Here is a 27,487-nt window from a genome sequence, read left to right as displayed (position 1 = left end):
TTGCTGATACTGTGGAATGCTTGGTTGCTTATTTGTTTGTCAAGCTTTGCTGTCAGCCTTGCCACAATGGCACTCTAAAGGCATGCAAAATAAATGGATTAAAATGGAGGCAGCTCCAGGAGACACCCTTAACTGGCACAATGGTGATGGATGTGCTAGGTTTATTGCATTAAAAGAGGGCTTGGACTGGAGGAAGTATCCTTTACAAGGTTAGAAGTACCAAAAATCAATGTAGCTAAAACTTTGTCACACAGGGACTTGGACTATGAAGGCAAAGATCTTTGGGCGTACTTAGATTTGATAGAAGTGGAACTTAAACCAATTTGTAAATAGTGACTTGTTTGATATTTGAATGGCTAGGTTTATTATTTGTTTCTTGCAAGATAGCAATGACTTTTGATTTAAACAGTGTTGAAAGTAGTATTGCAACTCATGAAGAACTGTTATGAATGGAAGTAGTTTGATTGTTTTGCATGCTATTTGTTCTTAAGTTGCTTGTTTCATTTTACAGTTGTTGGAATAATTGAAAGTAACATCCTGATACTTAAGTTCTCGATTATTTGTTTGGGTTTTACAGCTGATGTTTACAAAGCAGCCATCACTTGGGTCAGAAACAAAACAGCATTTCACTGCTCATGATAATGAAACTGTCCTCAAAAATAAAGTACCTTTGATCTAAAAAGGATGCTGTTACTTTCCTGGATTTATTTAGAAAAAAAACCTTAGTAGTTCATGCTTAAATCAAGAATTTAAGGTAAATACATTTATGTTGACGAGCAATGTGCTTAAAACGTTAATTTTAGTTGAAAACCAGTAATTGTTGTTGATAATGTAGTAATTTTCCAATCAAGACTTGGAATAATGTGTGCAAATACAACTTCAGGAAATGTATCTATAATTTGATTTCATGGATTAATCTGAACATTTGCCAGCTTGTCATTTTCCTGCTTTTTCAACAGTTTGATCTAATCGCCAACTTAGGTCTTAAATGTTACTTCAATTCAATTTCAAAGAAGCAATTTGCCATAAAAATTGTTGATTTTTGACTATACATGTTTTTTATAATGTGCATTGAGAGCATAGAATATAGACAGCACATGACAGGAACAGGCCCTTCAGCCCACGATGTCTGTGCCAAACACTATGCCGAATTAAACTTTCTTCTGCTTGTACTTGTGATCCCTATCCCTTCATTGCTGCATATTCATGTGTCCATCTAATAGCCTCCTTATATGCCACTATCATATCTGCTTCCAGTTTAACATCATTGTGCTAATATTGTGCCTAAGTTCATCCAGGAAGACCTTTTAGCTAGGTTATTGCAATGGGGCAATAACTTCAACAGTAAACCATACATATTTAACATTTTGTATCTAATACTATTGTGTGCTACCTTTGGATCCATTGTGCCCATAGATGGTGAATGTGATGGCCATTTTAGTCCAGACTCTTACCAAAGGCCACTTTGAAAGGGATTTATACTTCAATAAAGTCAGCACAATGACTGTATAGTTAGTACGGATTTAAATAAAAACGTAGATGTAAATCCATAGGCTCTTCCTATATAAATCTAACTGAAATTATACCCTGTTGTCAACTCAGCTTATACTAGTTTATGTTGGGTTTGCCAGGATGTCCTCAAAGCATCTCATCTGATTGGCTTTTCTAACCTTTGTCGAATTGACTCTTTACCATCTTCGATTTCAAAATCTCACTTTTGCTTTTTCTGTAAATATTTTGATTTTAATTGTTGAGCCACTAACAGCTTATATTAATAGTCTTAAATGCATAACAGTTAATCTTTTTAATAGGTTCATGGAGATGTACAACATGGAAAAAGGCACTTAGACATCAGCCATCCCTTTACACCAATCCTGTATTAATCCTATTTTGTATTCTCTCCTCATTCTCTTTCTATCCCCCTGTAGATTCTACCACCCACCTGCACATTACAGGCAAAATATAGCAACCAAGTAACCTAACAAACCCCCATGTCTTTGGGATGTGGGAGTAAACTGGAGCACTCAGAGAAAACCCCTGCGGTCATCGGGAGAACCTGCACACTTCACACAGTTCCCAAGGTCATGATTGAGCCCAAATCTCTGACATGGCTAGGCAGCGACTTTACTGGCTGTGCCACTATGTCACCCAGTATTCCTACAGGTTATGTAACAACTTCACTTGAATGTGCTTTTACTTTGTGAGGTCATCTGTCAATTTGAACAGCAAAATCTCAGCCTTGCATTGAACAGGACAACTGTTGCAAATGAATGATCGCAAAAACCCGCAAGAGGAGCTACCAAAAAAAAGGCCTTGGCAACTCTCAAATCTAAATTATATCTTTTGTTCTGTGTAATTGCGGGAATACTACACTACCCTGTTTGAAAAATCAATCTTAAAAAGTTTTGGATACTTTCTTTGGTGTGTGCTCAAGTCACTTTGGGGATTCAGCTGACCTATTTTGTTAAAATGTTCATCAGCACAGATGGTACATCTCCATGCTCAAAGTCACAAAATGTCCTCAAAAACACAGTGGATCATAACTTGAAGCTGTGGCCTCTTGACACAGATGCAAACGTCACACAACTGACATGTAAGGTATTAACCCCACAGAAAGAAAGTATTTATATTATTGAGATTTTGTGTAGTGTAAAATTGATTTTACATGGTTAGGTTTTTTTTTGAAAAGTTCCACACAAACATCACACAGTATTGGATTTAAGTGGTTTCTAAACAGGTTTTTTAACTCCCCCTTGAAATCCAATATTCCAAACCTTAAATTGCCTGTATAATGAGCGTTAGAGTGAATGTCAGTGCTGTATCAGCGTGAAGCTTTTCAGTTTGCAATTTTTTTTAAAAACTGTGAAACTGCTGAAGCTCATAGTTCTGAAGAAATTTGTGCAAGCACAACACTTCCTTGTCCAATTTTGTCGTGAAAATATGTGCACCGGACAGTGTCAACAACGATGAATAATCAAGTTGGTACATCTTAACCACTCTTTGACCTTGAGGATGTTTTACAGTACTGAATTAGCACAATTCAGTACAGATTTACCAAAATGTTAATGTGTAGATTAGAATACCATACATGGAGGGTTTGCTAATGATTAGCAAGATAAACAGGATTGAGCTGTTGGTCCGTCTTACCATTTACTTTGTAATTTGATTATTCAATTCTGCATTCAGGACTAAAGATAGAAAAATAACGGAGGTTTTGTTCTCTCAAATCTCCCAAATGTTCACTTCTAGTGTACAACTAGAAATGTTGCAGCCATCTCAAGACAGTATCTGCACAGTGTATAGATTCTTGATGTTCCACATTAACTGACCCTTGCTAGATGTTGGCCCTTTTGCTGTCATAACTGGATCTCTTTTCTGATTGGAGGTCCTAAAACTTGCACAAATGTTTGAACCTACCACAGATTTGTAGTGTGCTTTTGGAAGAGTTTTCTTTTCTGTTGGGGATATAGAAACAGGAGTAAGCTATTCAGCTCTCCACATCTGTTTTGTGAGTTAAAAGCTGACATACTTATTGTATCTGTTGTTCTAGGCTTCATACTCTTAAAACACTAGGCTTGTAAAGATCTATTATGACCAATATAAAATTGTTAATTGATCTGGTATACACTACTTCTGGCAGTAGGGAGTGCCTCCCTTCTACCATTCTTTGAAGAAATATTTGTTTTTGACCATCTCTCACCTGAATGGGTTGGTTTTGAGGCTATGTCCCCTTGTCTGAGATTTTTACCACTAGTAAAAGTTCATTTCAATCCATTCAATTTCTTTCAAAATCTTTAGGACCTTAACCAGATCACCCTTTAATCTATCCCTGTTAATGATTTCTTCTCACAATTCAACCCTTCAAGGTCATAAATATTGTGAACATTGAGCCTCCTAAACAAGAGACACTACTGAGTGGGCCAGTAATCTATGTCCATGCAGAACCAATAACATTAGTTTCTATATTCTACCAATGAGAGTACAGCCAACCAGCTTGAATTCAAGCTTCACGTCCCCCAGATTTCTGATCATTAAGTTGTGTGTTGTGTGGAAGCTTGTCAAAAGCTTTTTGAAAATCCAGCAATGAAATGTAAAATGAGTAATGTAAAATGAGTAATGTAAATTTTGGTGAGCTGGATTATCTCATTTTTCATTATTTCCTTGGAACTTGGCAGAAGGCCATTCAGTCCTTCACGTCTATGCCAGCTCATGGAGCATTCCCTTGCTCTTTATCCCGCTGTATGCTTTTCTTTCACACACTTCTATTAACAACCTGCTGATTGTCCCACCAGCTAACTGCAAAAAGGTTACATTACAGCAGTCAATTAAGGCAACAACCAAAACTTTTTCAGGATGTTGGAGGAAAGTGGAGTTCACACTGAAAACTGATTATGGTTACAGGGAGAATGTTGATGTTAGTTCTCCAAATGTACTTTCACAGGAAGCACACAAAACCCAAGCATCCAGTTATCTCCCAACATCCTCACTGAATATGAAGAATCTGAGAGGAGGTTGGCTGCAGTAGATGCCCTGTGAATGCCTAATGTTTTGATAGGACAGATATTTGGATGCTACTTCCCTGGGAATCCAAAACAGAGGGAAGCAACTTGAAGTTGGAGTGGAATATCTTAATTCCAAGCCTAAAAGCATTTTTTTCCGCAAATAGTAGTCAAAAAGTAGTCAAAATTTACATGTGTGTGTATATGTGCGTGCACACACACGTCTCGGCATCAAGTGCTGTTGATTAATTCTGGTCCAATAGCTTGATTTGGTTGAATTTAAAAAAAAATTCAGAAGTAACATTCTACAGCAGTTATTTTTTTTAAGCAAATGAAATTATACTTCCTTCTCTGTACCCACTCAAACATTCCTAAATCATTTACCTCTTGAAGTGGATCTATTTTCCACAGTTGATGTAAACCATTTCTTAAATATGCATAATATCCAATTTCTTCTTTGCTGCCTAAGGCTAATTCAAAACAATTTCTTTGATTATGCCGGTACCCACAGCGACACTTTAGAACTACATTAATGTGTTACTTTAGGGCTTTAACTGTTTTATTTGGCTTCTGACTGTAGTGTTTGGATACTTCAAGTGAGCTACAGGCTAAATTAGTTAGTGTTTCCACAGTGTAAATTAGTTTTAATCCTTTCCAATTACAGCTTCAACAGTTGGCCCAACTTTGTGTCCACTGATTCAAATGGGGGACATTGTTTCTTGAATCTTATCCTGTCCAAAAAATGACCTTCAGTTGTTAAGAACTTGTAGCCTCCGGCACAGTGGCACAGCTAGTAGATCCTCCAGCCAATGTTGAACCTAATTATCCTACTTTTCCTTTTTGGTGGATTAGGCAGCATTGGATGTACGTCTATAATCGCCATTCTTAGCATCTTTTTACCTCCAGTTCATTTGACTGTACTTGTCCTGCAGAAGAATAGACTTTATATTCGGTCATTTAGTCCCAAATACAAAGCAGTCACAGTTCTGCTACATTCACCTTCCACCAGATTGCCGTTTCTGGATGATTTGCAACTCTAGCCCCTGGGAACTGGATCATTCTTGATAAAGCTTTACTGACATGAAGCGTTCTGTTGGCTTACCTTCATCTGGAGAAGTGGCACCAACTTTGTTTTCCAAAATTCTCCAGTTCATTGTCAGCATAGGCAAACCAGTGCCGACATCCTTTCCCAGGCCGACATCCTTTCCCAGGCCAACATCCCTGGGAAAGTTTTGATCTGTGTAACCAGATTATATGGATGTTGTTTGCATGCCTGACATGAACTTTTGGAAATGAAAACTTTCTTGCTGTGATGGAACAGAGTAGTTTTCCAGGCTGACAGATAATTCTTCATCTATGTATTCCATCTCCTTGATAAAGTGCATTATCCTCTCAAAATCTTGGCAATCCCTGGCCCGTGACTGTTCAACTTGGAGAAGGTAAAGCCTCTGAACACCTTGAATTTCTATGATGAGAGCATACTTGCAAGCAGTAGAAGGAATCACAACATCCCCAATTCCCTAGCTGCTCCATCAAGCATCATCTGCCCCATCGGTGGCTGAGTTCAGAGATCCTACACTGGCCTCATCAGCCAATTCAGAACCCACAAAGCTGGTGGAAACAGGTCGTTTTCAACCCCGAGGAACTGCCCAAGTAGGAGAGGTTTTAATCAGTCAAGCATGATTACCCCACCAGTTTGTTTTTCTTTGTTTCTGTTTTATTCTCACGAGCTGCCTCTTTTTATGTTTACTTTCCTTTGCTGACTGGATGGATTTAATTGTTGAGTTTGGGTGCATCCATAGTGGAAGAGTCCTGTAGATCTTTGAACGTTACAGATTTATTAATAGATACCAAAATAGAATTGACAGTAGCCAATGACTATGATAGTTCTATTGCTGGTGGTCCAGGCCTATGTAAATTCATACAGATACTGGCCGTTGCATACTCATTGTGTGTGGCACAGGGTGGCAATGTCAGAGTGTTTAAGTTCCCCGTCTATGATTGTGAGCAACATTAATATCTGTCACTGTTGGAAGATACCTAGCATAATGGGTCCACAACCACTCAATCTCTCTGCAGGCTACATCATTGCCCCAACATTTCTTTCAATCTTTCTTGAATGCTGTACCTCACCTCCAACAAGCTTCCAGATTTTGGAACTAATGCTCTGGACCAAGAAGAATTCAACCTGCAGCGTTCATACCTCCAGAGCCAAGATAACTCTGGGCTCAGTAATCGAGCTGCAGTGTACAGATAACATTTGGCATGTTTGGAGGCAGAGCTCCTAGTCGTCATGAACTCATTCACCGAAGCATCCAAGAGGATAGGCCTTCCATCGCTATCAACCTGTCTAACATAGTCATCTGGCAAAAAAAGTCCAAGATGAGACTCTGGAAATCGTAGGCCACTAGCTTTATCTCAGAAGCCATCTTTAAGTGAAGACTGATGCTGTTAACGAAATTCACAAATGCTGTTAGTGTGCAAGCACAGCTCTTGTCTTCAAATATCCTTTTTCAAAGAATGCCAAGACCACAAACCCTATGATCTATTGGGCATCCCTGCCCCCTCTGTAACTCTGGACATCCACCAGTATTGTCACCACAATATCCACTAAATCCACCGGCAAAGTAAATCAATATCAGCACCCTTTTCCAGGACAGCATCCCCAGAACTAAGGTCCTAATTGCACCCAGCCGGCTCTATTGGGCAGGCCATGTTATTCGCATGCCAGATAACATCCTCCTGAAATGGACACCCTTTTGGGAACTCTGTTGCAAAAGATTAGCAGGCAGACAGGAAAAAAGGATTTTTCAAAGCCTCCTTTGGGGGGGGGGGGAAATTCAATGCTCTCACTGACTATCAGAATCAGGTTTATTATCACTGTCCTTACAAGACGTGAAATTAGTTGTTTTGCAGCAGCAGTACAGTGCAAAGACATAAAATTACTATGAATTACAAAATAAATAGTGCAAAAAAGGGAATAACGAGGTAGTGTTCATGGATTAGTGGACTGTTCAGAAATCTGGTGGCGGAGGGGAAGAAGCTGTTTCTGTATGGTTGAGTGTGGGTCTTCAGGCTCCTGTACCTCTAATGCTGTTGCCTTGAGGCACCGCCTCTTGGAGATGTCCTTGATGGTAGGGAGGGTTGTGCCCGTGATGGAGCTGGCTGAGTCTACAACCCTCTGCAGCCTCTTGCAATCCTGTACATTGGAGCCTCCATACTAGGCTGTGGTGCAATCAGTCAGAATGCTCTCCACCGCACATCTATAGAAATTTGCAAGGGTCTTTGGTGCCGTACCAAATCTCCTCAAACTCCTAACGAAGTAGAGCCACTGGCCTGCCTTCTTCACGATGGCATCAATGTGTTGAACCCAGGATAGATCCTCCGAGATATTGATGCCCAGGAACTTGAACCTGCTCACCCTTTCCCCTGTTGATCCCTCAATGAGTACTGGTGTGTGCCCTGAAGTCTACAATCAATTCCTTGGTCTTGCTGACCTTCAGTGCGAGGTTGTTGTTGTGACACCACTCAACCAGCTGAACTATCCCACTTCTGTATGCCTTCTTGTAAAATCTCAGATTGTGACCAACAAGTGGTATCATCTGTGAATTTATAGATGGCATTTGAACTGTACTTAGCCACACAGTCAAGAGTGTAGAGAGAGTAGAGCAATGGGCTAGGCACGCATCCTTGAGGTGCGCCTGTTGTTTGTCAGCAAGGAGGAGATGTTATTATTGATCTGTACTGAGTGTGGTCTTCTAATGAGGAAGTCAGGGATCCAGTTGCAGAGGGAGGTACAGAGGCCAAGGTGCTTAGAAGCTTATTGATTAAAACTGAGGGGATAATGAGAATTCTTGGACCAGCATCACTCAGAGGAGAAAGAAAATTTAATTTGGCAGTGAAAACATCCATGCCGTGCTTTGGGGGTACACGGAAGCCCAGCGTAAATGGAGGGAGTGCACCACCTCCCAAACAATCCAGTCGCCTGCCTTGTCAAATGCCTCCTGCCCCATCTGAGACAGTGTGCAGGTTCCATTCTGACCTTGTCAATCACTGCAGAACAGAAGCAGGTCATTCTTGATCCTGAGAGACTTCCTAAGAAGAAAAATAAGAGTGAGGAAACAGTGTTTGAGACCTGAGTGGACAGGAAAGACACCTACATGTCTGCTTAATCAGGTTGGAATATTGTAAGATTTTAATAGCACTAAGTCTGAGAAGAACATTGAAGAGTTGGGTGTATTTGGTGTCAAATTGGGTACAGCTCTGATTCGCTCGAAGTGGGTGTCTAAACATTCAACCTGAATTGTTACAGAAGACTAAGACAAATTAGAAGAAATTGAATAGAAAATAAATAGAAACCTCTGAAATTGCAAGGTCAGCTTGTTTCCAATAGAAGCATTAGTGATTCTTTCAACAGTTTAAGCCCGAGCAGTTGGAGAAACATCACATAAGCTGTTTGTTGTGGTCACATTTCTTATTTATGCATTTGCTTCCATCTGAATGGGGGAAGAACGAAAAAGCATTTTGCACTTTGACATTCGCTATGCTGATTGGCTCTGCAACTTTAGCACTACAGCATTAACCTAAGCAAATATAATTTCCTGATCCATTTTTAATTTTAAGCGTAACCACTGGGTATTTCAGTGTAATACTACCAACTTTGAAAAGCAATGTGGAATGGAATGTGACTGTAACCTTTGGCGAGGTGCATGTTCCTGAGGTTGCTTTGAAATTGTATGAAGCCCTTTTTAGAATAAAATTTCAAACAGTGATCCTGTATGTTAACATATATTGATGAACATCTCTCTAACTATATGGGTTTTTCATTTTGAATATTTGGTTCCTTGCATGTATCTGTCTGATCACTTCCTTTTCAGTTCGTTTCCCTCAAGCTAATTTCTCACGAGCTTCTAAGGGTAGTCCTATGGGTTAAGGTGTATTGGTGAACATCTTTTTTAAGCATCTGTTTCTTTGGATGTCACGATTGTCTCATTCCTATTCCTCTCTGCAGCTCCCTCTTGAATGTGTGTGTTTATTCAAGGATTAGAATGTGAATTGATAAAGTTTGAATAAGCTGCAGTAATAATCTCTCAAAATCATTGAATGATTAGGTTTTTACCAACTTGTCTCCTCAACGGACTTGGTAACTTGCTGTTTCTTATTTACAGGTTCTGCATGCAAAGGAGTGCCAAACTGGTGCCTGGTGTTACACTGGACTTGATAGAAAAGTAAGTTGGTTGTGTGTCATATTTTAACTTAGCTTTCAATTTCTTTTTTTCTTCAAAGGTATTATTTAAGAACACCAAGTCAGAAATTTGCTTTCGTGAAGACAGACATGCATGCATGCACGCACACACGCCACAGCAATAAATTTTGTATTATTTGACTTAGTTTGGTATCTTCTGAAGTGTGGAAAGAATTGATAATTCTTCAGTCAATTATGTAAATTTGGTATTGGTTTATTATTGTCATTTGTGCCAAGGTACAGTGAAAAGCTTGTCTTACAAACCGATCGTACAGGTCAATTCATTGCACAGAGCAGTTACATTGAGTTAGTACAGAGTACATTTATGTAGTACAGGTAAAAACAATAACAGTACAGAGTAAAGTGTCACAGCTACAGAGAAAATGCAGTGCAATAAGATGCAAGGTCACAACAAGTTAGATCGTGAGGTCATAGTCCATCTCATTGTATGAGGGAACCGTTCAATAGTCTTATCACAGTGGGGTAGAAGCTGTCCTTTTGTTTTAACGTGCTCGCAATTTGACATTTTATATACCACACATAGTACGTTGCATTTAATTTAGTGCTAATGTCTATGATTTCATTGTACTATTTAAAATATTCAATCATGAGGATAAATGAGGACGTTGTGCTCTTTCTCTTCTTTGTGAAGTTCATGTTATCAACAATAGCATGTGAACAAAGATTGGTCAAATCAGGCTGTCAGCATATTTCACAAGTTTAGAATCATAAGTTCAGACATGCATGCAATTAATGTGACAATTTTCTTATCATTACAATGCTGTAGAAAATTTGAATGGAAACATTTATCAAGGCTTTAAAAAATACACTGGGCACACAACAGGAGATAATTTGTCCTGGTGAAAGGAAAAATATTTAATTTCTAACTGTCTCCTATGATTTTTTTAATTAATCACAAATGGAGAGTATTTTCAATTCTACTGCCTTGTGCGTCCCTTATAATAATCAATAATTTGCCATCTTGGCATCACTATTATCATCATTACTGCATTATGGAAAACTAATAAATTTAGGTTACTTGCATCATAATTCATTGTATTCACATTTTGCCACAATGTTGGAGGAAACAGACCATGTTTCCTATTTCCAAGCATATGAATGTGGAAACAGTGAAAGGATCAAAGTCAAGTTTATTGTCATATGCACAAGTACATGTGTGCACAGGTGCAATGAAAAACTTACTTGCAGCAGCATCACAGGCACATAGCATCATATAAGCAGCATTCATGAGAAAAACTTAAATTAAACATCAGTTAAGCACAACTTTTGCAAGAAAGAACACAATTAGAACAAAAAAAAGTTCATTTTAGTGCAAAGTAATCAGTGGTCATAGTGTTGCTAAACTAGTGATTAGGGTTGTGCCAGTTGGTTCAGAACTGAATGGTTGAAGGGAAGTAGTTGTTCTTGAACCTAGTGATGTGGTACTTCCTGCCCAATGGTAGCTGCGAGAAGATGGCATGGCCCGGATGGTGGGGATCTTTGATAGATGTTGTCTTCTTGAGGCAGCGCCTCCTGTAGATACTATCAGTGGTTGGGGTGGATGTGCCCATGATGTATTAGGTAGAGTCCACTAATCTCTGCATTTTAAAGTGTCAATTAATAAATTTACATTCTGTGACTTTACAGGCAATCTCTGCATTACAGCTGTTCCGATAACAGAAATTTGCCCTTGCAGAATTCACAACTCATCACCCAAAAATTTGAGATGGGGGGAAAAAAAAAGTCTTATGGAATCTGAGGGAAAAGATAAATAAACATGAAATAACAGTGAATTTTGACAATTTATATTTTTAGTCCCTCAATATTGTGGAGCAGTAAGAATTGTATATGACGTCCCAACTGAATTCCTCCTTTGCCACGCCTTCACCAGTCCAAGGACATGTGAACAGACGTTTCAGAGAGTAACACTGCCCTGCTCTTCATCCACGAGGCGATTTCTCTGACGTGCTGCATTGTGAGGAGCCATAGTAACCATGACCAGCTCCTTAAAGTAATCCCTCGGCCTTCATTCCACTTCCAGTGAGTCATGGTGCTTTAACCCATTACCTCCCTGAACTCCTCCTGCATCACCTTTCTCCCATGAACCCCTATCCCCCTATTCTTGAATCCCATCCCTTTCCTTGATATCCCCACTTCCTAGATCCTTTCCTAACCCATGAGTCTTGTACGTCAGAGAAAATGCCTTGCAGTTGAAGAGTACTAGAGCGCTGCACTCCGAGACATCTGTTCACATGTAGTCAGACTGGAGAGGGCAAGTCAAAGGAGGACCTCGGCTGTGACTGCTAACCCATTTGAGGCAGTGATGTCATATCTAAATCTTATTGCCCCGTGGTATTGAGGGACTAAAAATTTGCAAAATTTGTTGCTGCTTTCACACGAGCCTTGTCCATCGCTGAGTCTCATGTTGGCCTCAGCTGTTAGAGAATGGAGGTAGGCCATTTTGTCATTGCTGATAACTTGGCTGATTATGAGAGAAAAACATCCTAGAGGAAAGCATTTTGCTTATAACATGGGATTCAATGGTAAAAGGGGGTTGTGTTACAGAAAATTGCGATACGGTCAGTTTTCTAGGAACGCAACAACTTCATAATGTCTGTATTAGCATGAAAGCAATTTAAACTGTTGTAGTTCGCTTTGAAACCTTTCATTTTATCCTGTTTATTCGTTTATGGGATGTGGATGTCCCTAGCAAGGCCAGCATTTATTGGCAGTTTCTAATTGGCCTTAAGGGGGTAAGATATCTTTATTAGTCACATGTACATCGAAACACACAGTGAAATGCTTTGGGGTGAGCCCCCATCTTGAGCTGTTGTTTCTAGCCATGTACTCCCACAGTAGTATTGGTATGAGGGCTGGTTCTCCCACAGTAATACTGGGCAAGGAATTCCAGTATTTTGACTCCGTCAAGATGAAAGAACAATAACACAAAGTCATACAATATGGAGACAGGTACTTTGGCCCAACGAGTCCATGCTGACCATCAAGTGCACATTTTCTCTGATACTGCATGAACTCCATCTTACCTTCCCCACATTTTCATCAACCCCTCCTTCCCCTGTCCCCTAGATTCTCCCATTTACCAACCTAATTGTTCTATTAACCTACCAAGTAGCAAATCTTTGGTATGTGGGAGGAAACCAGAGCACACAGATGGAAGAGAAGAATGTACTGCATACTGATAGCATTGGTGGCCAGGATTGAACGTGTTCACTGGAGGTCTGAGGCAGCAGTTCCACCAGCTGTGTTACTGTTCTTCCCCAATAATACTTAAGAGTAGTGGGCTGCTTTGGCCTGGATTATTGAATGTTCTTGCAGCTGTGCTCCTTCAGAGAGGTGCAGAGGACTCCACCAGACTCCTGACATGTAACTCGTAGATACTAAAAATGTTTTGGGATATCAGGAAGTGAGTCACTTGTTGCAGGATACAGTGGCATGCAAAAGTTTGGGCATCCCTGGTCAAAATTTCTGTTACTGTGAATAGCTAAGCGAGTAAAAGATGACCTGAGTTCCAAAAGGCATAAAGTTAAAGATGACACATTTCTTTATTTTAAGCAAGGTTACTTTTTTATTTCCATCTTTTACAGTTTCAAAATAACAAAAAAGGAAAAGGGCCCAAAGCAAAAGTTTGGGCACCCTGCATGGTCAGTACTTAGTAATACTGCCTTTGGCATGTATCACAGCTTGTAAACACTTTCTGTAGCCAGCTAAGAGTCTTTCAATTCTTGTTTGGGGGATTTTCACCCATTCTTCCTTGCAAAAGGCTTCAAGTTCTGTGAGATTCTTGGGCCGTCTTGCACGCACTGCTCTTTTGAGGTCCATCCACAGATTTTCGATGATGTTTAGGTCGGGGAACTGTGAGGGCCATGGCAAAACCTTCAGCTTGTGCCTCTTGACGTAGTCCATTGTGGATTTTGAGGTGTGTTTAGGATCGTTATCCTGTTGTAGACGCCATCCATTTTCATCTTCAGCTTTTTTACAGACGGTGTGATGTTTGCTTCCAGAATTTTCTGGTATTTAATTGAATTCATTCTTCCCTCTACCAGTGAAATGTTCCCCGTGCCACCGGCTGCAACACAAGCCCAAAGCATGATCAATCCACCCCTGTGCTTAACAGTTGAAGAGGTGTTCTTTTCATGAAATTCTGCACCCTTTTTTCTCCAAACATACCTTTGCTCATTGCGGCCAAAAAGTTCTATTTTAACTTCAGTCCACAGGACTTGTTTCCAAATTGCATCAGGCTTGTTTAGATGTTCCTTTGCAAACTACTGACGCTGAATTTTGTGGTGAGGGTGCAGGAAAGGTTTTCTTTTGATGACTCTTCCATGAAGGTCATATTTGTGCAGGTGTTGCTGCACAGTGGAACAGTGCACCACCACTCCAGAGTCTGCTAAATCTTCCCGAAGGTCTTTTGCAGTCAAACAGGGGTTTTGATTTGCCTTTCTAGCAATTCTACGAGCAGTTCTCTCGGAAAGCTTTCTTGGTCTTCCAGACCTCAACTTGACCTCCACCATTCCTGTTAACTGCCATTTCTTAATTGCATTACAAGCTGAAGAAATGGCTACCTGAAAACGCTTTGCTATCTTCTTATAGCCTTCTTCTGCTTTGTGTGCATCATTTATTTTAATTTTCAGAGTGCTAGACAGCTGCTTAAAGGAGCCCATGGCTGTTGATTGTTGGGACAAGGTTTGAGGAGTCAGGGTATTTAAAGCTTTGAAATTTGTATCACCTGGCCTTTCCTAATGATGACTGTGAACAAGCCATAGCCTGAACAAGATAATGAAGGTCTGAGAGCTCAAATCTCTTGGGGTGCCCAAACTTTTGCATGGTGCTCCTTTTTTCACACTAAAATTGTACAAAACAAAAATAATACACTAATCTTGCTTAAAATGTTGAAAAGAAAGTTTCATCTTTATGACCTTTGGAGATCAGTTCATCTTCTACTCACTTAACTATTCACAGTAACAGAAATTTTGACCAGGGCTGCCCAAACTTTTGCATGCCACTGTACCTGGCCTTCAGTCTGCTTTGTAACCAGTGATGTCTATTGTGGGTTGAATTGAATTTCTGCAATATTTAAATGCTGGAAATGAGATGGAAACGAAGCAATATTTGGCAACGTTAACGCACAATATTGCTGATGTGTTCATTTTGCCAAATTTTATTTTTCAGTTCTGGTCCATTCATTTCCAGCACCCCAAATGCAGTCATCAAGATGAGCTTGCCTTGTTCTTTCCTTGAGTAAGCAGGGATAATGACAAAGGACATCATGAGATTAATCAGGCACTGGCACCATGGATTCAATAATAGCTGAAAAGACGAAAAAGTGGTGAATGGTCAGTTTTTTTTTCAATTTAAGTGAAGATGCTGTGTCCCCTGTGTATCTTTGATAGGACCATTGCTCTTTATGATATGTATAAATAACCTAGATTTGGGGAGGAAGAGTAACTAGCAAAATTTTCAAATGATACAGAAGCTAGAAATATGTACACTGAGAAGCACAGCAGCAGATTACAGGGGAATGGAAAAATGGAAAGCTGTGATTATGTATGAAATTTTATGTGGAGAGGTGTGAAGGTGTGAAGATTTGAAAGAAGAATGAAATGATGCAGTTTTAAAAGCTGTAGAGCAACACAAAGTCCTAGGGCTTTATGTCCTACTACCTCCAAGGATTTGGATACAAAGTGAAAATGATGTGGATCCAAAGCAACGCATACAAAAACATGAAAGTTGAGCTAAATCTTAATACGTCATGTCTCAGCTGTAGCATTCTAGATAGTTCAGTATCACACGTTGCAAGAGAAGTATACCAGAATAGTACAAAAAATGAACGGACTTAAGTTTATATGCAGAGAGATTGGAAAAATTGGGTGTAAGCAAAGTCTGGATGCTGGAAATCTGAAGCGTATCAAAGCACTTCAGAGGGTACAAAGGAGGTTTACAGGAAAGATATCTGGAACGTAAGATGGAATAAGGGATGCCAGTTTTGTGAAGTGGTGAAGTAAATCATGATTATTTACAGTGTAGCTGAGAAGGTTGAGGAAATCCTAATGTTGTTGAAAATAGAGGGGTTTTAGTAATGCAAGTATAGAGGAACTGCTTCCTCTGGCAATTGGGTTGTTAAGTAGAGATCAAGTATGTAAAATAAATAAGATTGAAAGAGGGAATGAGAATTTTTTCTGCAGAGTTGTTACAATCAGGAAGAATGGTGGACAGTTGGACGTACGTACTTTGATTCGCCTGTGGAAACAATTAGCATTAAGTTGGCAGGGCAGATTGAAGGCTGCCTTCAGCATTGACTGCTTGAAAGTTTTGGTCATTATTTATGTTCAGTTTAATTCCAATAAATTGGCATTTAGTAACTCCTTTTTGTTTTCCTGGTTTTTCATTCTCTATTCACAAGTAACCGGAATCTGAAATGTGTAACCGGTACATTCAGATAAATGCATGTGATTAAGGACAATAATTAGTTTTATGAGTAATTTATGCTCGACATACTGATTTTTAATACTACAATTGCAAATCAGTAATTGTCCCATCTATCTTAATGCCATGAAACTTTGAAAAATCTATTTGCCAATTAAATTCCATTATGACGCCACTTGTAGCCAATATTAGAAAATAAGCTGCTGAAAGACCCAAGCAATTTGCTTACAGACTTCTGCTTAACTGAAAAGAATCGATTTGGCTCAGTGTTAGAATAGCTTATTGTTGCTAATTTATGTGTGGCTTTTATATGAATGATCCCAAAATGGTGGGAGGTGATCAAATAACTTTTAAGTAAGTTCATCTATAAATTCATGTATTAATATAAGTTCATTTAAATTACTTGAGTAATCTAAAATTAAACCCTGGATTATTGTTTTTAAACCATAAATAGCTCCCGCTAACACATTCATTGGAAAATATAGGACATTGCAAATACAATCTAATCTATTCAATTTGTTTTCGTGGAGTACAATTAAGTAATGGTACACTTTAAGATGTATGGTACAAATTCAATCTCTTGAATTGGATAACAAAATAGAACATAGAGCAGTACAGCACAGGAACAGGCCCTTCGGCCCACAATGCCTTTGCCAAACACAATGCCGAATTAAGCTAAATCTCTTCTGCCTGCACATGATCCATTTCCCTCCATTCCCTGCATGTTCATGTGTCTAACAGCCTATTAAACACCACTATCGTATGCTTCCAGGCCCACTCTCTGTGTTTAAAAAAAAATTTTGCCCCCGCACATCTCCTTTTAAACTTTGCCCCCTCACCTCAAATACATGTCCTCTAGTATTTGACATTTCTACTGTGAGAAAAAGATTCTGACTGTCTACCCTATCTCTGCCTCTCATAATTTTATAAACTTCTATTCGGAATATGTTTTAAATTGGGAAGTACTCTTGATGTCCTTCCCAAAGCCCTCTACTAAGAGCTAAATACCACTAATGCAACAAAGTTGAATTATGAAACAAACATCTTGTGAGTTACCATATCACAACCCGTGTAAACGCTAGGTAGCCCTGTGATTTAAGGACAAAAAAATACAGTACAGGGTCATTCAGAAATCTCTGCCATTGAGCAAGGGAAAACTATTGAGAGAAGTGTATTAAGCCTGGAAACAAAGGCCACTGAGACTTTCCTGAATTGTTTACATCCGTTGACAAAATAGATAGAACCTTGAGTTAATTTCTAGTTTTTGTGATGTGATCTTTGAACAAAGTCCTTCTAGTAGTCCTTCAACACCAGCTGTCGGTAGAGATGATGATCTGAATTTTGCAGTGGTGGTGAAGGTTTTGACATCTGCTGTCATTGCATCTTGTGACAGCAGCGTTGAGATTTTCATGCATGCTTTGCTCACCACAGAAATCCCAAAGTTACTATCAATGATTCAGAATTATCCTGCTGCTGTACTTTTTGCCATTTTCTCTGTGGAATCAGGGGAAATCAGTTGAACTGAACTGACTTGAGGTATTTACAACCGAGTCTCGGTGTAATGTGCCCTGAAAGTGTGATGCTGTGCTGCAAGAGGTCTGAATGAATTTTATTTTCTGCTGTATTATGTGTAATTACTGCCTTGGAAACTCGGGATCTTTAGAAAACTAATTATGTATTTGTGGATTGTAATTCGATCAAATATTTCAAAATATAGATATTAAAATATTAACAAGTTAAATTAGTTTGATATTTCAATTTAAATTAGTGTTGTAAGATGTTTACAAGTTAATTAAAAACAAAACTCACCACCTTGGTTTACTGCCTGTGATAATTATTTAAATTAGTTGTTCAATCATATTGATGATACCACAACTGCTGTATCCCATCAAGGTCATTGCTTGAAGCTCCATTCAAGGTCATTGGTGAATGTTGTTACTTTGCCGTTGACTGGATTGTGTTTTGAATCCTTGAGCTTTTGACTTGGAAGAGTGCCACAGCTATTCCAAGGCTGATGCTGCCTATGCTTAAATAACTTGCCAGTTTTAGCTATCTGGGCTTGAGGAAGGATTCCTAGCCCAGCATGAAAACCAGTGAAGACCCTGAACACCTTGGTCAGATCGCACTTGGAGCATTTTGTGCAGTTCTGGTCGGCTAGCTATAGGAAGGATTAAAGTTGCAGGAAAGATTCAAAATGATCTTGCTAGGACTGGATGTTATGAGAGACTGGAATGGCTGGGGCTTTTTCCCCTGGAACATTGGAGTGAGGGATGACATTATAGGGGTTTGTAAGATCATGAGGGGCATAGATAAGGTGGATGGTCGGTCTTTTTCCCAGGGTAGGGGAGTCTGCAGGAGAGGGTATGGGTTTAAGATGAGAGGGGAAAGATTTAAAGGGGACTTGAGGGGCAAGTTTTTCCACACAGGGCAGTGGGTATATGGAACGAGCTGCCAGAGGAAGTGGTTGAGGCAGGTACAATTACAATGTTTAAAAGACACGTGGACAGGAAAGGTTTAGAGGGATATGGCCCAAATGCGGGCAAGTGGGACTAGCTTGGGTAGACACCTTGGTTGGCATGGACGAGTTGGGCCAAAGGGCCTGTTTCCATTCTTTATAGCTCTATGACCACATAGAATTAGGAGATGTTCTTAAAAGTGCCTTAATTAGCATGTTGTAACATTTATAGGATCCATATTGTCATGACAGTAACATTGTTTAAATTGGGCATGGTCATAGACCACACTTGGATTTAAGACTGTTATCTACTGGACTGCAACAAAATTATACTGTACAGTCTTTAATGCAAGATAATGAAATCAGTAGAAATACTCACAGCTTAATGATTTCTAAGAATTCCCTTATAGATTTCTTTGGTCTTCTTCAAATAGTCTGTAGTTGCATTAATCAAACAGGTTTTCTATTGACCATAAGCTCCTAGTTCGCACCATTTCCTGCTGTTGGTACAGGGATTGCAGTAAAGTGGAAAAATATTTTGGGAAGTAAAACACATTCAGTTCAATCCCTCTTTATGAATAGAAAATAGCTGGTATCTTAGAGTGCACTCATTATTGGTGAATAATTACTTTTGGGTTAGTTTCTACGGTTAGTGATCTTAGAAACATACAGCATAGGAGGAGACCCTTTATGCTATTGAGTCTGTGCTAGCTCTTTCAAAAAGCCTTCCAATTTCTCCCCTGCTTTTTTCTTATTAGCTTTCTAAATCGTGTTTCAAGTGCACATTTTTGTAAACATGTCAAAGTCTATTGTTATTTGGTCTGTCAGTTGTGTTCCACTAATTTGTTGCTTTCAAACACGGTTTGAAAACAGATGGCTTAATCCTATTGCTTTTTGTATACACTAAGTATGATGTGTATCTAGTTAAACAATGTTTAGAATAGTTCCAGATTTCATGACAGATTCTTGAATATGAATATTTATGCAACTCTTCTTCATGTTGTAAGAACACTCTGGTAAACTAACAATCTTTATATGGAAAACAAATAAGAAGACACCAACAAATCCTTCTAATATTACAAATATTGAAAAAATGAAATAAAAATGCTAAATATACTTGGATCAGTAAAACAATTAACAATCCAAGCTAATGATCTCTCATTAGAAATATAGTTCTGATGAAAATTTACCAAATTGCAGCATGAACTCTTGTTTCTCTTCACATGGATGCTGTCTGATCTTAAGTATTTCCAGAATTTTCTTTTTATATTTTAAACATAGAATTATTTTTTGTCAAAGAAACAATTTTGATTTAATCATCTTTGAGAAAAGTAATAAATGGTTAAATAAGAGGCATGTTCCTGTATCAACTTGTCTAAGTGATCGTATATTTATAGTGCCAGGCAAAAAAGTATGTAGCAAGTTCGCTGCTGCTTGTGAAATTCAGTAAATGAGAATGTAGATAAAACTGCTAACACAGCTCACAGTATCATAGTATTAATGTTAAGTGTACTCCCAGTACCTCAATTAGATATCAACATTGGTCTGATATTGTGGTGGTGAAGTTACTGAACTGGCAGCCAGAAATCTGGATTGATGATTCAGGAGCATGAGTCTAAAACCCACCATGACAACTGGGAATTTAAATTTAAAGTAATTAAATAAATCTGGAAATAAAAACAAAAAGCTAATCTGACTAACAGTAATTATGAAATGATAGGATTGTCATTAAAGACTCACTTGAGGCACAGCGAAGGAAATCTGTCAACTTTACCCAGTCTGGTCTAAAGATGACACCAGACGACCCACCCATAAGGTTGGTTCTTAACTCCTTTCTTCAGGGACAATTAAGGATGGACAGAAAATGTTGGCATTGCCAGCAAAAGCCACGTACCTTGAGCAAATAAGAACATAAGGAAATAGGAGCAGGTGTAGGTCACTCAGTCCTCAAGCCTGTCCCACTGTTCAATTTGATTATGGCTGATTTACCCTTGCCTCATGTCTTCTGTGCCAGTTCCCTGTAGCCCTCAATTCTCTGATCTTTCAAAAAATTATCCACTTCCTCTTTAAATCCTCTGAGTGAGTTAGCCTCCAAAGCCCTCTTGGATTTTGAGATTTGAATTGGTAGAGGAAGGTTGATTGTGTCATTACTCCCTGGGAAGCTGGTTCCACCTTCTGCACCTCAGCCCTTAATGCATCCATTTCTCATCTTGTTAAGTTTCCCTCTCCAGTATGTGTGACACAGACTTTTTCTCCTCAGCAACGTATGATACATGACACGTCAGGTTTGTTGATTTTTGAAATTGATACACATAGAATATGTATGAAACTTGGTATTAAATATCTGCATTTTGTATACATGTTTTTCACAACCATTATAGCTGATGGCTAACAAAGCACTTTTAATATCACTAGAGTTCCAGTATAGATTTTGTGCTTAACTGCGCCTTACAGTCAGAAGTTGTGAATTTAAGGGAAATGAGCCAAGCTAATCCTCTGTATTCCCTGAAGTCGGAAAAACTGTTGTAAACAAAGTTCAAAAAACAAACGGCAAATGTTGAAATAAAAACAGGTCGGCACAGTCGTGTAGCGGTTAGCGTAACGCTATTACAGCACCAGCGATCGGGGTTCAATTCCCACTGCTGTCTGTAAGGAATTTGTACGTCCTCCCTGTGACTGAGTGGGTTTCCTCCCACATTCCAAAGGCGTACGGGTTAGTAGGTTAACATGGGTATAATTGGGCAGCGTGGGCTAGTTGGGCTGGAAGGGCCTGTTACCATGCGATATAAATAAAGTTTTAAAGGTCGGGCAATCTCACTGGAGAGAGAAACAGAGTTAATGTTTCAAGTTGATGACCTTTCATCAGAACTGAGAAAAGTTTGATTTCTAACATATCTTAAGCTGCAGAGGAGAGGACAAGGAAAGTGGCTGTGATAGGGGAGAGACCAGGAGATTAAACGACACAAGTAATGGTTTTCATTCATCTTTTCCTCTGGTTATTTCCTTCAGACTCATCAACTACAGTTAACTAGCTTTCACCACCCTTGCTTAGCCAGCACCACCTTCGTGTCATTCCCTCTCCCTTTGTCACCAGCCTGTCATTCCCTTTTGTTCTCACAATCCTCGCTCCCACTTTTGTCTTCAATTTAAAATAGTTGATTTCTAGCTGTCCTCATTTCGAATGAAAGGTCATCACTGACTGCTGATTTAATGTGAAATTCACCTTATTAGTTATTTCTCGTAAGATCTATTGAAAATATGAAAATGCTGCAACCAAGTTCTTAACCATTTTCCAAGCCACAATTAGTGCTAAACAACAACTGGTCCTGAATTACCTCAGAATAATTTCAAAATTCCATGGACTTAGAAGTTTGCTGTCTATTTTGACTTTGGGCCTGCCTCAGCTCACCAATGCCCCAACTCTCGTCCACGTGCTTGCTATTTCTGGTTGTGACAATTCTATTGTATGCCAGGCCAATTTCATACTCTGTAAACCTGAGGCCATTCAAACACTTGCAGCCAATTTGCAAACTTGCAACAAGAACGTATCGTTGATCACCCCTTGTGTTTGAGCTATAATGACCTGTAGTTAAGCAACATCTCTGTTTAAAAAACACATTCTTGTTTTTACACCAAGACAATGGTGTACTTTACATAGATATTTGTTCATCTAACCAATAGAGTCAGCCGACTAATGCACCCATCTGTAATCCCATTGACCTGCTTTAGGTCCATAGCCTTCTAAGCCTTGATGATTCAGGTCATTTTTTTTTTGCTTTTGCATCATTTTGGTCTGATAACAAGCCTGCAAAGCACTGTGGGGGTGATCTTACTAAAGTTCCTCATCACCAAACTTTAGAGCTTCCACAGAGATGCAGTCTACTCCCGTCCTTGTTTTTTCAGTTGGCACATGGCCTTTTTGAAGACTTGTTGACCAGAAGTGGTGGTATGTTGCTGTGGGATGGAGTGAAGGATATTCAGATCACTTGTATAGTCGCAGTTGAGATCTGCCAAAGTTTTTCAGCTGTAGGAAGGATTTGTTCGTTTGACTTGCATCCTGAATCTGGCTTTCACGTGGGACCCAGCCACCTTCTTAATTATGGTTCAGATGGGGAGAGCGCACAAAGAAAATCTCATACAGCAATGGTGAGTTTCTCGAATAAGTCGGTTTATTAAGGCCCTGTTACAGTGTACACAGGGGAGCACTTCGACTGAGAGCTCAAAGATGCTCCACTGACGCAAACCACTTCCAGCAATTTATAGTATTCGTGTTACAATGATTACATGTGGATTTTACAATTTCACAATAATTCATCAGTGATCTACTTTTATTTGATTGTTGTACATCTCTGCTGGAGTTAGCCGTGTCTGCTTGACAGCCATTTCCCCCATCCTCTCTGTAATTGGGTACTCTAATTTATGATCTTGTTTTTCAATCATGAATCTGCTTATCTTATCTTTATCTTTTCTGGGTGAGCAAATTCAAATGAAGCAATCAAGGAATAGTGTGATCAACACTATTATTTAATTATCTCATCCAATTTGAATTTCTATTGTGTTTAGTGAGAAATCCAACATTTCTAATTGGCAATGTTGATTGCAATGTAGTGTCAGTTGAACATTTTGTCCTTTTAATCTTTTCCCATATGTATCGCATATCTTTCCTTGCAGGGCATTGAAATTCACATTTGTTTATTAAACTTTACTTTTGTATAAATCCACCTGCATGCACAGCTCTTTGGGGGTCCATGAACCAAGTGATTAATGTAGAGAAATCTATTTATCTAATTATTTTCTGCAGCGTATTTGAAGAATCTGCATGGGCAATTAAAAGTTGGGTGCATGTTTGCCCAGGAAAATAACATGACAAACATGTCTGCATTCTGATTAACACACTAATATGAAAAAATGTCCTGACTTGTAAGTCAGCTGGTTACATAACCAGACTTTTAGCATTTTGAGGAGCCTGCCTTATTGTAGTAGCTTGCCAGGAAATTTCAAGTCGTTTTATTTTATGCTACTTGTTTCAGTAAACCAGTACATCACTGAACATGGGATGTTTCTCTTTCTACATATATTTTAAAAAAAAGGGTTTTGACACCTGGGTTCTGCAAAAGCAGATTATTCATGACTGGTGGTGAATGATGTAACTGCTACATTTTATTAATAGCTTTTGTTGCCTCTGCAGAATGTGGTTTGTGAAGCTTTGTACTTTGGTGTACTCATTCATTAAGCATTCATTCCTTTTTTTAAAATCAAATACAGTACTTATCAAATGAAAAAAAATTACAACAGTCCAATGAATTATTTTATCAGCATCCAAATATTATACTCCATTATTTTAATATTTCCATCCTTCTGCCATACAAGTAAATGTTGATTTTTTTTTGGGGGGGGGCGGGGGGTGGGTGGGGTGGGTGTTCTCCAGAGGATCTGAAGCAGTCTTGGATGAGCCTTTTGGCTTTTTGAGTTGTCCTTTATTTGTCTCCTCTTGGTTATGTACCCAAGAATTTCCAGAATAGATTACAATTGGAGTGTATCCGTAGACCATAACATGCAAAAGTAACAACAGAAAAATATGCAATAGGTCATTCAGTGTCTGTGGAAGGAAAAACAAAAATGACTCTTTCAGGTCAATGACCTTTCATCAGAACTAAGCAAATCCAGAAAGCAAGCACATTTTAAGTTGCAGAGAAAGTGTGTGGAGGGGGAGAGAATGGAGGGGATGTCTCTGATAGCATGGAGACCAAGAGAAACCAAAGGACCAAGATGTTATTGGTGCTGGCTGTGGTGGTGAAGACCTGTTAATTGCATTTGATCTCTCTAGGGTGGCCCTCCTAGTGGGACATGAGTGGGAATGGAGAAGAGAGGGGGAAAAAAAGCTTGCATTGGAGAACCAAGGTGCCAATTTGGATGAGCACTTTGCAGAGCACCTCTTCCATTCGGGCTGCGGGATTTCAGTTACCTCTCTCGTTAACTCTCCATCCCATTCCTACTTTGGCCCTGTATACTATTTCCAACAAAGCCCAATGTGAGCTTAAGTATCTCATCTTTTATCTCATCATATTAGAGCTCTTGTGATTCTACATTGAATTCAACAATTTCGGTTAAATTCCAGTTTGTATCAGAACTCACATGAAGTCATCAAATAATGCTATTGAGTTTTTCTATCCACAAATGCTGCCTGATAGCTGAGCACTTCCAGCATTCTTAACTTTCTAGCCTGTCCTCGTGTTTACACCAACTTTAGACAGTTCAGCTTGCAATTAGCCAACCTCCACCTTCTCAGCCAGCACCAAACCCAATTGTGTGCTTCACCTTCTCTTGATTACCACCCTACCACAGATGTTCTCTTATTTTCAGTCCAAGCTCCCCCTTTCCACAACTTAAGGCATATTTGATTTATTAACCTTTCCTGGTTCTGTTGAAAGGCTATCGGCCTGCAACATTTAATTCTGATTTTCTCTCACCACAGGCATCCTGACCTGTTGAGCATCTTTTGTTTTTTATTTCAAGTTTCAGTGAGTGACATGAAGTAACAAACAATTGGCTGAAGGAACTCAGTGGGTCAAGAAGCAACTGTTGCCAGGGGAGTGGGGGGAAATTGTTGACGTTTTGGGTCAAGACCTTGCCCTGATGCAGGGTTTTGACCTGAAGCATTGACAGTTCCTCTCCTCCTACAGAAGCTGGTTGACCCACTGAGTTCCTACAGCAGATTGTTTGTTGCTCCAGGTTCCAGCATCTGCAGTCTCTTGTGTCTCCAGTGATGTGAGCATTTTGATTTTCCATAGCTGAAGATGCTGAAAATGGCTTCTGTTCCTTTGGGTATGAAGTGCCCATCCAACCTTGAGGATGAAGGGGCTTAGATTATTGATCTTTTAAACATCCTTTGGAAGAAACCTTAAGCACATAGTTTGTTTTTTAAGGAAGAGGTCAAGTGATGCAGTGAATTAGAACAAATTCTTTGGGCACTTAATACCCAAAGGACGTTATCGTCAAATGAATTGAACAGAAGTCCTTTTCAGTGAATTAGAACAAAGTCTTTCAATTCCCCAAGTCAGAAACTGGTGGAGGATGTGGTCTCTCCACTAAGGATCCGATATGCTATGGGCATCAGCTTGAATTCATTTGTTACTAGATGTGAGCCTGCAGCAGAAAACCACCTACAACTTTGGCAAGTTTTGCTGCATGCAGTTGAAAGTTTGGCAGGTATGTGGTACAGTACCCCCGATAACTTCTTGTGCAATTTAGGGGTTGGGGGCAGTGGGTTGGTGCTTATAATATGACTATTATTGGGAACTGCTAGATCAAATTTGTTTTATCTGACTTTGTTTGGCACCGGGAGAATAAGAAAAAACATTTTACATTCCTTATTGTAGACATTGGTTATCACTGTTGAGCAAATTTACTGCCAAATGACCTTGCTGTAGATACCAAATCTTTTGAGGGTTAGAATGCTGGCACTATAGATGTCAAATTTGCAAGCACATATGTATTATGTGCATGAAGCAAATGTGTTCAAAGTTTCTGTAAATTTTCAAAGTTAGCCTAATAGAGTTTTGCATATAATGTTAAACATACTTGAATTTCTTTTAAGGATTATGTTTAGGAACTGACAGTAACCAATAGAGTGTTGAGAACTCTCTGTACAGCAGATTAAGAGGAATGTTTTGCTTGATCTAAAACAGAATGCTGATTTTGGGATACATTTTTAAAAACTATGATAAAATGTACTTTGTCCCAAATACATGAATAGTTCGATACTCAGTGTAAGGTTAGTGTTTGTTGAGTTCTGCTTCAATTGAATCTGTGGACTTTATCGTTATTACATTAGAATTAGCATTCTGGCCATGTTGCTTTTGCTGTTCTATTCCAGGAAAGGTAGTAATTTATTTAATAACTGCCAATATTTCAGTTGTTTTCTGCTGTTTCATTAATGCGTATTTCATGGGTTTGAGAGGTTAAAATTTACTGTCTGTGAGTGTAATAATGTATTCCTAGTGAGAACAATTTTACGTAGGCCTTGTACTACTTACCAGTAAATGCTCATTAAACTTTTGTAATTCTGATGAAATATAATACTTCAGAGCAATCTCTCTTCCCTTCACCCCTTGAGGAATCCAATATTTTGTTCTGTTAAGCACCTTTTCTGTTGAAAGCATTAATGTACAGTTTTGTACAAAGTTAATGTTCTGATTCCTGTAGAAGAAAGAATCTTTTACTGCAAGCCTTGTCGCTTTGACAAACAGCTAATTCTAAACTCTTTTGTGCTCCTCTAGGAGTTGCATTAATAAGTCCATAAAAAATCTCTCCCTAAAGCCAGTGTCTTGGGGAGAAAGTGACAGCATCTGCTGCTGCTTGTTCCCAAACTGGCCTGTGATTTGGAAAAATAAGTTATTACTTTTTAAAGAGTAATACCATTGCAATCAAAACTCTGGCATTCTCTGCCTAGACCACTCCAGCATTCTCACTGCTCGCGAGAGACCTTCCTTAAAACCTGCCCTCATGTCTCCTTATGTGACTCTGTCAAATTTTGTTTAATTTTCATCTGCGAAGCACCTTGGGACATCTTAATGTAATTACAAGTGCAGGGTTTTATTCTTTATGGTGTGAATTTTTGAATATTTATTGGCTGTAGTTTGGAATCCATTTGCCCATTTAAAATCTTACTGGTCCCTCAGTAAATACTCTTATTTCTCCCGCTTGCTCCATGAAGAATATTTGAATAATGAGCAGTCTTATTTGCTTAAATGTTCTTAATTATACAGGATGGCAGCATCTGGGATAGCTTGTAATTTTCTCTTAACTTGTATTCCTGCTTATGACTTGTCTAGCTGACAATGC

At 39.0% G+C, this 27,487-nt stretch overlaps 1 protein-coding gene across 1 annotated transcript in view; it reads left to right on the top strand.

The window, feature by feature from the left end:
- rptor (regulatory associated protein of MTOR, complex 1) overlaps positions 1-27,487 on the top strand; it is a 345,813-nt gene that overhangs the window by 117,125 nt on the left and 201,201 nt on the right. Inside the window, 1 exon segment of the mRNA XM_052032980.1 lies at positions 9,668-9,727. Coding sequence (XP_051888940.1) covers positions 9,668-9,727 — 60 coding nt within the window.

The sequence above is a fragment of the Pristis pectinata genome, chromosome 18, assembly GCF_009764475.1.
Source record: "Pristis pectinata isolate sPriPec2 chromosome 18, sPriPec2.1.pri, whole genome shotgun sequence".
Lineage (NCBI taxonomy): Eukaryota > Metazoa > Chordata > Chondrichthyes > Rhinopristiformes > Pristidae > Pristis > Pristis pectinata.
Note: the sequence above shows the minus strand (reverse complement) of the source record. Positions and strands in the feature narration are given on the sequence as shown.